Raw genomic sequence first — 16,469 nt, 5'->3', positions numbered from 1 at the left:
TTACTGTAACTCTGCACGGAAACGACTAACAGCGTTATTGGGAACTGTCCTTTGCATGCCTCATGTCAAATACAGATGCAGATCACATTTACGACTCGAAACACACACAATGTAGGTTCATAAATTATATAAGAAACAACACAAAGTAATGAGAGACGTGTCATCTTTAGTTTCTCATTTCAGAGGCAGCAGTATGGCACGGAAGATTTATTTACTATCCCAGCCATTAGCTTTCTTGCAGTCTATCGCTCATCACTTTGCTTTTAAGTTTGCAAATAGGAACAGAGATGTTTTGCAAGAAGGAAGACAGCAAGACAGCAGCTTGGCCCAAGGTGGGGCACGGTACTTGAATTTTGGAGATCTGGGTCTCCACCGACATCAGCCTCTTGGAAAAATCCTGTAGCTTTTGCACGTCTCCCTCTCCTCATCTATAGAAACCTGTCAACACCTTTTTAAAAGCACAAATCGTTGTATGGAAAGCTGGGAATTAGTCGCATCTGGTCTGAAGGGGACACACTGGTCCCCAAGAGCTGGACACAGAAATATTGTGGGCCTGAGTGTTGCCAAAGAGGAGAAGTGCAGAAATGGGGAGCGGGGAGGGAGAAGCTTAATTGGGGACTGGTGGCACCATGGCCATGGCGGCTCTGCAGAAATGCTGGGAAATGTCCACCAATAAAGACGGTGAGAAGGAGGATGGGGGTTTCTATTCAAAACAGCGTGCTGCCAGCTGGAGTGAGAAGAAATTAAAAAGGGAAGGATGCTTTGGATCAGGATAATAACTTTGCCACTCTTTAGGGATTTGAAATAATATCTGCATTGTGTTCAAGTGCAATAGTAGGAGATGAAAAATCCCTTTTCTTTAGCCTAAAATTAAATCGATGTGAAAATGATACCCTCCCAGCTTGGGTGAAATTTGTATTTGGACCAACATTAGCTTTCCCATCTCTGAGATACCCCGTGGGATGTATCCATGAAGCAACAGTATGTTCTCTGGGTGCCAAAGACAAGTGCTAGGGTTAGGGCTAGGGCTAGCGCAGGCACCTGCGGGGCCAGGGGATGGGGGAACACGGCTGGCAGGCATCAGCAGCACCGCACAGACAGATCCACACTGTAGCCTGGAGGTGCTGCCACAGACGATCTTCTTTGGACCAGTATTGTAGGACCTGCGTGTACATCTTAGCCAGACTAAACAGATTCCATCCCTCTAAGACAAGGCAAATACACGTCTGCAGGGAATACTGATAAAACTGCGTGCCACAAGCGTGTTTGGAGGCTAAACTTAGTCCTCAGTTACTGTGAATGTCGGCTTGCATCACCAGTAAACACTGAATGAAATTAGGCTAGAAGGTATTATGGTTAATCATGTTTTATTTTAAATATTTTGTACAAGCGAATTTGAACTGCGGGTTGCATAATAGTCCTGAAAAAGAGGAAAAAAGGCGTGAGGTATTTCCTCTTTTTGAGTTTATTTGAGAAACAATAACCACTTAACGGTTGGGTTACAAGCAGAAAGACATTCTTCAGATTATTGCTTTTCTAGGGCATGGTTCCTCACATGATTCTGTGTGGGCACATCCCTGTGGACAGGCAAAGCCCCAGCAAAGGGAGGTCTGACTACTGCATAGCAATTCATAGAAGCAGAATGTAAGAAGAATCCTTTCAGTGAAACAAGCTTCTTTACAGCCAGTAAAGCGGTTTGCAAAGTTCAGAGAAATCACTGAAATGATTTCCTGGTGGACTCGCTTACCTTTTTATCATATTGTGCCAGATCGTGCACGTTACTGATGAAAAAGTAAAAATTCACAAAAGTTATGCAGGAAAAAAAAATGCTCAAAAATACTGGCTGTGTTTTAAAACCTTGCAATCCTAAAGGTCAGGTTTCAGTTGTTTTTGTCTCTTTTGTAATAGTCTCTAGTATTATTCAATAGAATTTCCCATCTCAAAGGTTGGAAAACCTCAGTAGATGATGTGGATTTGTGCGTGATCAGAATTTCCAATGCGGGTAACTAAGCAGTCAGAGTGACTAAAAGACCGATGCTGTATTGATCATGAAGGTTATAGTTCAGTGACTAGAATAAAGACTACACTGTAGCGCAAAGCATGTACTCAGCAGAAAAATGCATAGACATATACAAAATAGAGATGTTAAAAAACCCTTTAGTTCGTTAAAAGTTTACACATTTGTTAATCTTTTATCAGAGTTGATAGTAATAATTTGAGAGAACTTGATGGGCTGAAAATCCGGAATATTAAAGCTTTCTAGAAAATAATATTCATGTAAAACCTGTAGAGTACTTTTGGAGTATTTGGATGCTTTAAGTAACTGTGTACAAGTTGTTGGATGTCACAATTTCTTGCATTATTAATAAAAGCAGTAGCTTTGCATCTTCCTAGTTCTAATTATTTCTCTAAATATCTCCAGGAAATGGAACCAAAAAATAGCAAGTATTTAAAAATACTGGGTAAGCATCTTTTGGAGACTATGCCTATAAAATGAGTCATGCTTATATTTACAGTTTTATATTGATTTTCAAATCACAAAATAAGTACAAGATTACAAAATGGCCAAATCAAGGCTGTTACGGTGAGGTAAAGATTATGAGTCAGTAGTATCTCACTATACGAGAATCTCCATTAGTATCAGTGGATAACTCTTGTACTTGTTAATTGATGGACTTTTGAAACGAAACTGAAAAATTACGTAAAGATCATGTGATATTTCAGGAAAAGAAACCACAGAAACCTAAGACCATTGCAGCAGCACTGAAGCAGTTTTCAATCAAATAAAGTCACTTCTCAAAATTCACTAATTTTTATATGTGAACTATGTATAAAACCCCCTAACAATTTCATTTATATATACATAACTGTAAGTATATATAAAATATATTGCAATCATTTTGCAGATGTCCTCAGGACTTCAAAACATTTGTAGGTCTTGAAGTCTTCTCCAGAAAGATGAAAATTTTTCAAAAATATTATCTGGTTCATAGTAACCACAGAGACCCAAACTCTGCTCGTTGTCTTCTGGTAAGATTTGTTACTGTTCAATGAAGTCCTTGACTAGGGATTTTGTCTAACTAAAGAAAATACTATGTAGTATTGATTAATTCCTATGTTATTGTCTTTAGGACCAGACTGTGGACTCTCTACCATCCTTAAAGTGCTGTACTTATGGTAGTTTCATTACTTGTTAAATATCATAATAGGAAAGTAAAACCAACTTCTTGTCTTTTTAAGACAGTCCTCCTTTGCATTTCTTTAAACATTTCTCTACATTGGATCACGTTTTACAATATAATTGTAATATGGTCAATATAAGATTGATAACAGTTATTCCATTTTAATTTACAGAGATGTAGCAGACTGTCTTCACTCAAACACCACCGTAACGAGCCGAATTACTTGCATGTTAATTTTCAGAAGATGTGACTTTGATGCAAAGCACTGAACTGTCAGGAGAAAATTCCCAACGTACAGCCTTGGCTTATAAACAGGTATTTGTTACATGGACTGCTCACTACACTTACACCCTTGTATTGTTTAACATTTTTCCTTGGAAATAAGCATGTGTTCAGCTGTGTTCAGCCATAAATAGATATGAGTTAGAAGGAAATCTAGTCCCACACTTGAAAATTATGCTGAGGAAACTGTATGCTTAATCTTCTACTGGTGATGCCTCTCTTAAAATAGTACTAGTATGCAGAAAAAAATGAGCCTTTTCTCCACAGTGTGTTTTACCAGTGTTATCAGCGGTGGAACTAATTGCAGATCTCAGGATTTCAGCAGAGCTCACCTCCACGTCTCCTGATCATTTCTTTTCTTTTGATGGAGACTTCATACATTTTCCAGACTGTGTGAGGTAGAGGCTTACTTTATTATGAACCAAAGGTCAGGAACACGTGAAATTTTCCAACTACATTTTTTCCCAAAGGACACGAATGAATTGTTCATTGTAGCTGCTGAATCAGAAGTGCACAGCAGTTACAATACCAGAGGCCCTTTTTCTTCAATCTTCAGATTGAAATTATTTGGGAATTATTTGTGCTCAAATGATTTTTTTTTCCCTTTTCAGTCTTAAGCAAACGATACCCAAAAGCTCCAGTTTTCGTGTAAGAAAAGCATGCATAGACCATAATGAAAACCAGATTTTTAATTGAAAAAAGGTGTTAACACAAGCTTGAAATGTGACAGGGATGTAGTCTTCAGTTTGGACACATGAATTTCAATGCACTTGTAGGAAATACCTTGGTTTTAGTTATATGTTTTAAAAAGCATATTCTGTATTTAAGTACAAACAGGCATTTTCTTCAGAACTCTTTGAATTTTGTGTGAGTACCACACAACCACTAAACTGAATGGAAATGAGATTCTAAAGCACAAATATCAAATATTTCACTCAGTAAAACAAAAAAAAAGTGAGTGCCTGGGTCAGACTGCAGCAACTTTAAGAGCAAAGTGAAAGAATACTTTCAAATATCTGCAAGACTTATTTGCAGTATTATATGTCCTTTAAACAGGCCTGAGCTTTTGTGCTGCTCCACGTCCTTCAGATCAACCCACAGCAAATCTTTGGACTTGGAAACTCCAAGTTGTCTCCCTGCTGCTGCCAGGGAAGAACGATGGGAAAAAACACGTGAAGTTCATTTCTCCAGAGTTTGAACTCATTGACAAGAACAACCTAAACAAAGCATCCGTGGCCACACAGTCCTGGATTAAGTGCGTATGAAACATCGAACCCCACCAAGAGATTACCACTGTACCAGCTGAAACTACGAGTTGGCCAAGGGGAACACCTGTGTAAAAGAAAAGCAACTAAGATGGGAATTTCTGCGGAAAAGGTTTCTTACTGTCTCCTGGATGTCATTTCACATGAGAAAAAATTGAGGTAGTTTTGTCCCATGACCCCAATGATTCTCCACCTCAGCTGTTGGTAAGTGCAAGGTAAATTCAAGAAATGCATAGGGATCAGACATGCTCCCTCTCCTCTCTGACAGTGCACTTAGCCAGCTTTTACTTTTACTCTTGGAGTAGGATTTATTTTAGAAAACGAGAAAAAAGTGCCTGCGTTAGTCTTCAGACAGGAAAAATTACATGTTAAGAACCAACAGTTCGCTGTCTAAAAATAATTTGCAATTACATAATGCTTTCCACTTTCAGAGCAACATTCACGATAATTAGGCCTTTGAACACCTTTTTTGAGTTTAAATTTAGTTTAGGATTGGTCAGCAAGTTGTTCTGGTTCTTTCTTTATGTGACTAGAATAGTTGGCCTTGGTCAAATTCCTCCTGTCCAAGTACCTACATCGTCGCCTACAACGTCACTAGTTGGCAGTGATCACACAGGCTGAAGGTGGAAACAGCACCCGAATTGTCCCTACATTTTCAAACTGGCCTTCCCAAGGCGGAGTTCAGGCATCTAGTCCCTCTGCTGTGCTTTCTGTCATGTGCAGATGCCAAACCTCAGCCTGCTGGGCTACTGCAAAATAGTAACAATTTTTTTTTGTTTTGTTTTCTTTTTTTCATTAAAGTAGATTCAAGACAAATAATTGAGTATTCAAATGTTTTAAAATGTCATCATTTCTTTTCAGTTGATTTGGGTGTGCAGTTTCCCCGGCAACCGCAGCGTTTTGGGAGGGGTTCCAGCAGGACTGGCTACAAGTGCTCTTTTCTTCACGAACCACGCACGTCGGGGGGTTTCAGCTGCGCAAGCTACCAGTAAATTCAATGTGCTGATTTCACCTCACCCTGAGGAAGACAATTTTTCACTTGCCCCTTTCTCTGTGGAAAGAAGAAAAGGACAAGAAAGCAGGAACAAAAGAAAAAGAAAAGATCCATCAACGTCTCCAGTTCAGGGCCAGGTCACTAAACTTCAGAGCAAGAGCCATGCCTGCAAGTGTGATACTACAAAGTGTGGCTGCTCCCTGGGTGTGCAAAAAGCAGCTTTTGGAAAGCCGTTAGGTACCTGAAAGCTCCAATATAAACAGTGGGAGAGGAAGGTATGAGAAATGTCTGAATCCTTACCTGCAGCAAATAGCAAATCTGAAGACAAGGCTAAGCCCTCTTTGTGCAAGAGGTAGGGACGATGACGGAGAGGAGGTTAGTGACACATCTCATTTAGTCTGGCATCACACCAGAATGTTGCTGACACTGGGTTGTTGCTGTAAAGACTAAGCTGCAGCAGAAAGCCCTTGACTGCAGAAAGGAGTGACAGCAGCTCTGAAAATCAAGAAGCCTTATGCAGTATCAGGAGCACCATGCATGAGTAAGGGCACCATGGACTAGCGACAGCACAGGTGTCAGGAACTACTTACGTTATCACCTTTCCAGGAACAGAGGATATATAAGCACAGATCACCAGAGCGCCTAAAAAATAATCCCATTTGTGATTATATTGCCAGGGCCGGGGGCTTCAGTGTCTGGTTCCTGACTTGCAATCCCGGGTGAAACAAGTGACAAAAAATAAATCAGGAATTACAAGCGAATGAAATAATTTTTCCTCCCGATAGTCTTTTCAAACATCAACCCAGTAAATAACGAGGTCAGATGAAACAGTAAATATTTCCTTGTCCTTTCTTCTGTTTCTTGTTTCACTTTAGAGGAGAAAGATACCTAGCATAATTGACTACTTTTTAAAAGGGTTTTTTTAAGCTCTCTTTCACATTCTGCACAACACAAGTCTTTATTTATCCTCATTGCTTACTTCACCTTATTTCATGGCTGCCCACATCCCTTAGGGGGTTGGCAAGCGTCTCTAAATCTTTCTCCCCGTTGCCTCTAATAGCAAAACCTGTGGATGTACTCAAACCTCTGTAGGTGCGGGGTATGTGTCTGCCTCTTCTTGGGTGAGCAAAGCTACTGTACCTGGCTACATGATTCCCCAAACCCACAAGCTTGGCTTGATAACAACCAAAACCCCCAGACCTTGTGTCTGGGCTTCTGGTCTGTAGAAGCTACAGGTCACCAGCAGATCAAAACACACCTGGTTCCCAGCCAATCAGATTGCACAGTTTGCCTGGGCAGCCAATCAGCATGCACATAAATACCCACCAACGGGACATGCTCTACATGGCCAACAGGTGACCAGGCATGAGATCCTTAAGCTCCAGGTTTCTATTGAACTAAGAAGGTACTAAAGGGGAAGGCACTCAAGCGCTCAGCAGGCTCACATGGGTCATCCAACCCAATGTGTTTCTTGCTGCTGCAGGACCTAGATGTTGATATGCAGCTTTGAGTTCTCTGCACTCCAATACCATCAGACAATATACTGATGACACCTTTTCTTTCAAAAGCCAGTTGATTTTACACTGCTTGTGCAAAACCTGCAGCTTAATCAAAGGTTTAAATGTATAGAGTCTTTTTTTTTTCCCAGCCACCATCCTTTCAGAGCAAGTACAGTGCTGATGACATGTAAGAGTCTTCATTTCCATAAATGTGTGCTTTAAATCTCCTTTATGTTTTTTGAGTTAAAGTTGGGAAGAGGGATATCTGAGGATTTCTATTCAAGGCTTGGTTCAAGGGTTAGGTCTCACTGGCTTACTATCAATTTCAGTGTGAATTGAATGAGTGAAAATGGTTAATGTGTGGTTTTGATAAAGCTGTAAATAGGGTAATTTAGATGGTGATTTACTAATTTTTAATTATTGTGATTTTTTTTTTTTTTTTCAATCATTGTAAAACTTGAAGGGCTTCTAGGATATTTTGGAAGTTCTGCTGGAAACAGATAGCAGTTGAAAGGGAAAAAGTGTATATATAGTCATACATTTCCTGAAAGGAGATTCCTTAAGGAATTCAGGCAACATTCTAGGACCATTTCACAGAAATATGTCTCTTCAGATATTAGCATAATATTTCATTGGTAGTGGCGTAATATCTAGCATAAAAGCAAGCTTTTTGAGTCATGACACAGTTGGAACAAAGGATACTGTAATATCCTCCTCTTTCTACAGGGATTTTGGTGCATATGTTGAAGAGTAATTTATCTAATGGTAGCAAGAGTGTCTCTGCAAGGTTACACCAGTAGTAAAGCTGTTCCTTCTTTGGAGCAAAGTCTTCTGTGAATGTGAGCAATGTATTGTTAAATCTGTAGAGTTAATAAGAGAGCTTGCTGCTCTGTAAATCCTTTCAAACTGAAGGAAAAAGCACCACAAGTAATATTTAAAAGATGAAAATGCAAATAATTTTTCACCTCAGATTTACCTTTTATATACAAAAAGACTGTTTACAGCAGCAAACTTCATTTTCATCGTCTCAAAAGGTGATAATATAACTTTTTATTGCAATTTTCATCACAAGCATTTCCAGAATCTTTTCCACTTAACCTATACTCTGGTCTGTAATGCGGTTTGATGTCTTTCTTGCTTGGGATCAAGTCCTCCCCTTGGCTTGACTGATTCCTCTGTTTCTGCCTTTCAATTCTCTTCATGTCTCCCCTGCCTTTTTCTCTTTCAAGAGCTGTTGTCTACTGCTGATCTTGTGGGATACAAAAGTGTCTGATTCTCCACAGATCGTGACTCTGTCCAGACCCTCCTGTGCACCATGGGGTCACTCAAGTGACAAGATCACTTAGCTGAATGCTAGAACGAGAGCTTTGCTCTCACAGCAGCCATCGAAGAGGAGAGTACTGGCTGGTCCTAGGAGCTTTCTACCCCAAGGCAGAGTCACTAGGATATTTTCCTCCCTGTGTTATTATATTAAGTAATGGCAAGAGCTTGAGTCAAGGAATTCAGTGTTAAAATGATTTGTTATGAAAATAATGTAGTTTGGACTCATGATTTTGCAGTGGTGTTTAAAGGAGAGAAGATTGTATGGGAGAGCGTGTTAGAATGGAAATAAAGTGGCCACAAGGTAATATGCTCGTGCTGTGAGATTTGTCATGTGGAGAGCGTAAACACATCCTAAGAACAAAGCAAAAATACCAATGTATATTAACAGGATAGAGCAATGCGATAATTTATGGTGCTGAGCCTTGTGGTGACAGTGGAATTACAGAACCTCAAATGAGCTGCAAGATACATTAATCTTCTGGTTAAGGAATGATGGTGTTAAGACCTCAAGGTGTAGAGGGAAGGTGTCTTGCACTTGTAAAAATTGTACCTGCTGTTTTTGGAGCTGCTTCTAATAATTTTCCTCTACTGTACCTTGACTGGGTTTTTGTGGTGTTTCTGTACCCGTGATGTCAAGAACTAAACTTCATTGACAGAGAACAGCAGCCCAGCAAATGCTCTGCACCATGTACCTTTCTATTGTTTGCTGCTTCTGCCTCTGAACTTGCTGAGGACTCGAGGAGGGAGAGGCGTACCCACGGAGCTCACAGAGGAAGATCCAATGGGCCAAAACAAAGGATCACATTTTCTAATGTGGCTATCTGAAAGTGGGAAAATGAGTTGTAACCTTCTACTGAACCCACCAGGTCTTCAGCGAGTCGAAAGCAATTCAGTTGAGCAAAGTGAGTCAATGCGTACAGATTTGCACAAGAGGAAGGCTGAGGTTTCTCTGCACTGGGTGTTAATACAACTCCTCCTATAAGTGACTGTAAAAATATCAGCTGTTATTTTTTTAAAAAATAGCTTCTGGCATATGTGTTTAGAGAGAAGAGCTTGAAACCAGTATGATCAGAATCTTTAAGGATTTGTGAGGAATGTGTGTGTAAAGCAGAAGCATTTAAGGGGATTATTTAACATTTCAGGATTTTAGTCCTTCTTGGTAGCAATACAAACATTCCCACTAGGTGCAAGGCTATGGTTTAGAGGTCACTGTGTAGGGAGATGGCATATATAGTTATTCCATAACTTTGCTTTGGAAAATACAGATTTAATTTTAGGATCAGATATTTTATGAGGAAAAGCCAAAACATATGAAGATGTCATCTTACAATTATTCCTGAATCTTCTTCCCTATAAACTCTCTTCCATGGTAACCTTTCATGTTTTTCTTATGCCTTTGTCATTTACTTTTAAATCTCTTTCCATAAATATTAAAATTAATAGCTCATCATTTGTTCCTTTGTCGTAAGTTTGATTGTCTTACAACTATTTTAACAGGCCTTTTTCTCATTTGGGACCGTTCAGTGACTTGTTGCCCCCTCACCCCGAGCAGGGAGGCTGAGGCGCCCTGGAGGCGAGGCCTGCCCCGGAGCCATGCCGGGGCCCCGCCGCTTGTGCAGAAGGGGCCTCACCTGCATCCCTTCCACCATCAACCGCCTCGGGTTTGGGGGTGACGTGCCACGGAGCAGTTTGCCAAGAGGACAGCTTTAAACTGAGAGTGGCGGGGAGGGAGGGAGCAGCTGTCAGCCCTGTGAGGGAATGACAGACCGGGCTGGGTCAGCAAGCCGCGGCCTGGGGGTGCTGTGACAGGACGGGATCACAGAATCAACAAAATGGGCTCTCGCTGTGGAGGGGGGCCCGAAGACTGGAGAATATCAAGTGTCACCCTTATCAACAGAAAGGGCAAGAAGGAAGAAGCAGGGAATTACAGGCTGGTCAGCCTCATCTCCCTCTCTGGGAAGGCAACTGGCCTGCAGTCATGTTTGCGGCTGCCGTTGGTAAATGGGTTAGCAAACAGTGCGATAACCGATACCAGCAAAGGATAAAGCATCGGGTTTGGAGTCAAGCTTCACAATCAAGAACAGCAGATGAAGGAAGCAGAGGGGCTTTAAGGTATGTCATTCCTTCTCTTGCATCCAAGTTACATTTTAAAGCTCTTAGTCAACATGTATTCAGGCAATGTTAAAGGGCACTCAGGAGAGGAAGTGCTGGAGTGTCATTTTCTCATTAAAATTTATTCTTTTCAGTGTAGTTTACAGTGTAGTTGCAGACTTTAAAAACAATATTCCCTGGGGTAGTAACAATAATCATAATATTAAAAATGGCTCTGTATTTTGATATTAACGGAGAAAATACAAATGGCACTATGTTATTTATAAAAGACTCTTTATTAATCACCACACTGAAAAGCACTTGGTTATCTAGGCACCAGCTTTACTCTTCTGGGGCCTGTTGATGGGTCAGTATTGCTTTTACTTTTCTGTGGCTGTGGGGTTTCCACGAGCAGAGGTGCAGGTGGCGTTATACTTCACTTGCCTTGATGTCTGCAGGGTTGATTCTCTGACATTTTTTCCTCACAGCTTGCTCTCACGGCAGCTGTGCAGCGTTTTTTGTCCTTTCTTAAATGTTATCACAGAGATGCCACCAGCATCGCTGGTGGGCTCATCTTTGGCCAATGGTGGGTCCATTTTGGAGCTAGCACTAACTGGCTCTGCCCAACGTGTGGCATCTCATAGAGGATGCTGCTGCAGCCTCCTGGTGCAAACCCCTTGGTATGTAAACCCAATACAAACATGTGAACATGTTTCAATATGACAGTGCAATGCACAGGTATTCTGACACTTTCTTCCTCTGAATAAAAAGAACTAAGTTCTCTGTATTTAAGGCTGTTTTATATGGTTAAATGTGCTTAACCAAATGTAAAATCCAGTAGACGCTGCCAAAGTATATTGATCTGGATGCTGGAGATTAGTTTTAATTAGTTTTATTGCTGGTGCGCTGTTGAACGTTAACGGTACGGTGTTGTTCTTCACACAGGGCTGAGCAGCTGGCTCTGCAGCCAGCACAGCCCCCTTGGCGCAGCACGCCTTGCTCCCCTGTGCCTCACAAAAAAAAGCAATGCTGGGAAAAGCACGAGTTTTACAGAGCTTTTTAAGGCACTGGCTCCACCTACATACTCTCCCTCGTTTCAGTTGTGATTTCGGCACAACCGGTGTACCTCTCCTGGCAGTTTCTTCTGCTTTCACTGAACTGCAGCCCCTGTGAAATCCCATGGGCTTACACGCAAGATCTATTCTTCCATTTTACAAATAAGTAACTTACCCTGTTACCTGTGTCTTGCCTTTCCCATGTATTCCAAGCATGCAATCAGAGCTGATTAGAGGTTTTGTCAAATATATTTTTAACAACTCAACACCCTCATTTATAAAACAGAACATTGTTTGTTCTAATGAAGGAAAGAAAACTTGGGGGGAAAAAAAAGTAAATGAAAGGGGATTTCATTTGTTTTCTGTTTGAGGAATTTCAGTTACATGTAAGAAACTCCATAGTTAATCTCAGGAGAAAATTTTTCTTTGTGTATGAAGCGGTTTGCAGGGAACAAAATACGTTTCTCAGTGATTGCCCACTAGTGTAATAATGAAGTAATCTGCGCTGTGTAAATTATACTGAATTGGAGATTTATGACACGTAGTCCTTAAGGAGTGCCTTATTTAAGCCCCGGGATGGGGGGACATGGTTTAAAACTTGAATCATTTATACATTTTGATAATCTATTAATTTAGTAATGTATTTTATAGAGTTTTCAAAGCTGTTACTTCTGTTTTCCTTATACCAATGGTGGTTCTCTGGTTCTAGATGGGCAAGAGGCAGTTCAGCGGGCTCAACACCACTCTAATCATCCTCTTCTGCTTGATGTTGGTTGTAACCTGTGTCCTTATTGGGCTCTTAGCGTCAGGACAGTCTGGAGTCAAAACGACAGGTAAGTGCTTCCCATTGCTGCTGTAGGACCAGAGCAAAACCCCTGATTGGGAACTGCCCATCTCTGCTTGCTGAGACTATTGTAAATGCCACAGAGCTTCAGGAACAAACCTTTGGCATCCTTTCAATCATCCTTTCTGTTGGATTCAGACTTCTCTAGAACATGGACCTTCAAGAGAAGAGAGAGGAAACAGAAAACGTAAAAAACACAAACATTTCTCTGTTGTCCTTTGCAAAATCAATGTTTTCACTGCTCTTGGTGTTACCTATATATCTTTCCTGTTAACCGAAGGTGAACCATGATCATTCCTTCCTAGAGATAGCATGAATAATGTTATCTGTTTTAACGTAAGAAATAAATACCATGTCTAGGAATTTATAATCAAAAAAACCCCCTTTTATTCCATCCTCCAAAGACTGATTTGTAGTCTGTCTGTTTATTTTATATGATTTCAATACTTCTTAAGATAAAAAAAAGAACACTGAAAAAAAGAAAAAGGATCAGGGAGACAATGTGGGAGCAGATATACCGTGTGGAAAAAACCCTATACCCATAAAAATCTGTATTGTTACATTAGAAATCACTTGTCTTAAAGGGATGTGATACATAGCACCCTTCTTTACACACAGTTCCACTTTGTGTGAGTAATTCCAATTACACATGGGGATTGAAGTAAAAAGCTTAGAGATGAAAATGGCAATAAAATAAAAATAAGTGCTAATACAAAACAAACACATTGGTGTTTTAGTAAAACTGCCCATACAGACTAATATCTGCCTATATCCTCCCTGTTTCTGACACAAGATGAGTACGAGTCTGCCTGAGCAAATAGTAGAAGTGCCTATATTGCAGAAAATGGAAACAGGAGAGTCCGTGTATTTGTGTGCATCTCAGCCTGAGACAAGATTTCTGCACTTCATAGTTCTCATCCCAAACATATACAGTCTTCCAAAATATATATAAAGTGACTTTCAGTGTTGGGAGAAACTGAAAACAATGACAGGATATGCTTTTGTCAGCTGAAGTTGCCAAGAGGTCATCTTAAATTCAGTCTGACAAATCTGGAGCTTATTAATGGAGCTTTACAGTGCTTTTACCTGATGCTCTAATTCAAGCTTCTGTGGAAGAACAGTATTTCAGGGGAAGCAGCACCTGTGAGAGCAGCAGCATAGTACCATTCAAGAAAAAGAAAAGTCCTTCCAATTATAATTTGGCAAGTATTTTAACAAGAAGCAATGCATATTGGGCTGCAGGGCTGACAACATCCTAAGTCAGAACTATATGTTAGTGCTGGAAAATGCTTGAATTAGGCATTAGTTTTTAAAAGCCCAACACTTCTGTTGTTTAAATATGTGCAGATCACTGATCCTAAAACACAAAGATTTGATGTTTCCCATGAACACACGGGATCTTTTGGTGGACCTGCAGCCTCCAGTTTAAACTACAGAGTGGATGTGAAACAGAACCCCTTTGGCATTGTGGTGACCAGAGTGAGCAACGATAGAGTGCTGTAAGTAATGTTGGCGCTTTTTCCGTCTAATACGGATGTCATTGGTTTTCTCTGAAAGCCCCTGTTGCCATACAAGCAACGTATGTCCAAGACACCATACGTGACCTGCCCTCCTGGACATGTAACCTACTTCTCTTCTTTCGACTGATGCATGTTCTGCAAGCACTTTTGTGAGGCCTTTGGAAACGAATTCTGTGCTATGGAGAGCTCTGTCTAAAAGGTTTTAGGTCCGGCTCTGTGTTCACTTCCCCCCAATCCTAGGGAAGTCTTTGCAGCTACTTTCTTTCATCAATGCAAGGAATTATTATTATGTGAAGAGCTCTTCCCAGTCCTTCAAATCGCAAGGGAGCACTCTTCATTGCATCTTTTATCTTATTTGTCGCAATTACGGTGAAGCCCTGAATCACCAAAACCAGGTTGCCCTTTAGCCCTGTGATATCCAAGAATAGCTGGTGCAAGCCACTGATAAGCTGGTCATGTAATGCTGTAAGTAAAATATCTCACAGACTTGTACGCCCAGTGCTTTCATCCCCTTTACGTTCTAAAGAGAAATAAATAAAACAAACCTGCCAACCTAACGGCATGGCTGTAAGACCCATTAGAAGGGGGAAGTGTCAGGATGAACATGCTTTTTAAATCACTCCAAGAATGATTACCTGTCAGAGTGCGAGGCCAGTTGGATTATCAGCACTCCAAGTTTAATTAATTAGCGATTACTTTTGTGCTCTTATTAGTATTGTTGTCTTGCTTAGAATCCTCTGTGATGATTGATTTGCAATTATAGAGAGCACAAAAGACGGACTTGGTATTCAGTAGTGCCTGACTGATTAAACAGGTCCATGGAGGGGGAATAAGAAATCTAGTCCAATAGAACCCTGTTGAAGCGGTGCTCTGGAAGATTGTCTATATTTTCCTCAGGCTTTTGTTTAATTTGATAAAAGTGGCTGCGTTCATTACAGTTCATTACAAAAGTCCTAATTATCCAGGCCCTTATAAAACCTACAACCTTCCATCATCATTTGTTCCATTTGAGCCCTCCAAAAGAATTAGAGTTTTGATTGACCTATTACCATCATCGTTTGCAAGAAAACCTGAAAGATTGCCATAGTTTCATTGGATATACAAACTTCCCCCCTCCTCAAAAAAAACTAGTTTGAATCCAGATTTTGTGCAGATGGGCAAGATAGTCCTTAGAATCATTAAAACTGGACAGAAATACATCAGATAAGGATTTGACCTGTGAAGCCTCTCTCAAGTGTTGGCATTTTTGACTTTTCACAATAAAGAAAAGGTAATATGAGCACATTAAAACTGTAGGAAGCCTAAATTCCCCTGGTTTTGTCACTTGTTCATACAATGTTTGTAATCGCTGATGCACTGTGTACTTATTTAATAGTTTAATGGCCTCTTTATGCGTAAAAAAATTTACTGATAATGACATACTTGCAGTGATAAATGTAGTTATAATGTAGTCATACATCTGAAGTGATAAAGTCCCTGAAAATTACTGTGGCTTTTTCTGCGTGAAGTCAAGACAAAGTTGTGTTACTCTCCTCTATATGAATATCATGACTGGTAAATGTCACAAGTATCATGCAAAAACACAGCTGTAAAAAATGTTTCTAACTAAAACTCCATAAAGTGAGTAGATAAAAGCATATCCCTTTGCCATTGTGTATGATGTTAATGCACACTCAGGTAGTTTGCCATCTCAAAGGAAGTATTTTTCTCTGCTTTTGGGGAAAGACTGAATTTCTGTAAACTCCTGGTTTAAGGAAGCTGAAGATAACCTTCAAATCTGAGGATCAGCTTCATTCCAGTTGCTCTCTGCTTTAAATGTGGTTTAACTCACGTTCTATTTATGATTGTTTTGTATAAAAATTGGGTAAGGGTCAATTTTGATCCATTTGCCAATTTTCCAATTTTACAACGGAAATTTTCCACCTGCCCAATTGCTGTGGGTGGCCAGGGAGAGTGGATTTGGGATTCAGCGCACCAGATGCAGGGTGGGAAGCTTTGGTGGAAGAGGGGAGTGCAAATAGATGGACCTTTTTTAGGAGAGGTTCCTGTAGGATCAATAGGCAGCGCTCATCTCGTTGTCAGTGCAAGAGTTGGTCCCCTCCATCCCCGCACCATTCCGTCTCCTTTTCCTTCACGTCTCTGGATGGAGACCTGAACCTGCTATCCAGCTCTATCTAAAAGGAGTAGAAACAATTACTGCAACAATTCTTAGTGAAATACTTTTTTAAAATGTATTTATTTATTTTAACTTGTGTCTTCAGGTTTGATACTACCATAGGACCACTGCAGTACGCCGACCAGTTTTTACAGCCCTCAATCAAACTGCCGAGCAGCAACATTTATGGTGTGGGAGAGCACATGCACAAGCAGTACCAGCATGATGTTAACTGGAAAACCTGGCCCATGTTCAGCAG

At 40.5% G+C, this 16,469-nt stretch overlaps 1 protein-coding gene across 1 annotated transcript in view; it reads left to right on the top strand.

Annotated features, from left to right (window-relative positions):
- The first annotated feature begins 629 nt into the window (after window positions 1-629).
- LOC104285969 (maltase-glucoamylase, intestinal-like) overlaps window positions 630-16,469 on the top strand; it is a 19,366-nt gene continuing 3,526 nt past the window's right edge. The window contains exons 1-5 of the mRNA XM_009884498.1: window positions 630-681; window positions 4,554-4,723; window positions 12,401-12,524; window positions 13,953-14,034; window positions 16,317-16,460. Coding sequence (XP_009882800.1) covers window positions 630-681; window positions 4,554-4,723; window positions 12,401-12,524; window positions 13,953-14,034; window positions 16,317-16,460 — 572 coding nt within the window. The remainder of the gene's footprint in view (window positions 682-4,553; window positions 4,724-12,400; window positions 12,525-13,952; window positions 14,035-16,316; window positions 16,461-16,469) is intronic.

This window comes from Charadrius vociferus, unplaced genomic scaffold, assembly GCF_000708025.1.
Source record: "Charadrius vociferus isolate BGI_N301 unplaced genomic scaffold, ASM70802v2 scaffold104, whole genome shotgun sequence".
NCBI classification, from domain to species: domain Eukaryota; kingdom Metazoa; phylum Chordata; class Aves; order Charadriiformes; family Charadriidae; genus Charadrius; species Charadrius vociferus.
This window is presented reverse-complemented; position numbering and strand designations above follow the sequence as displayed.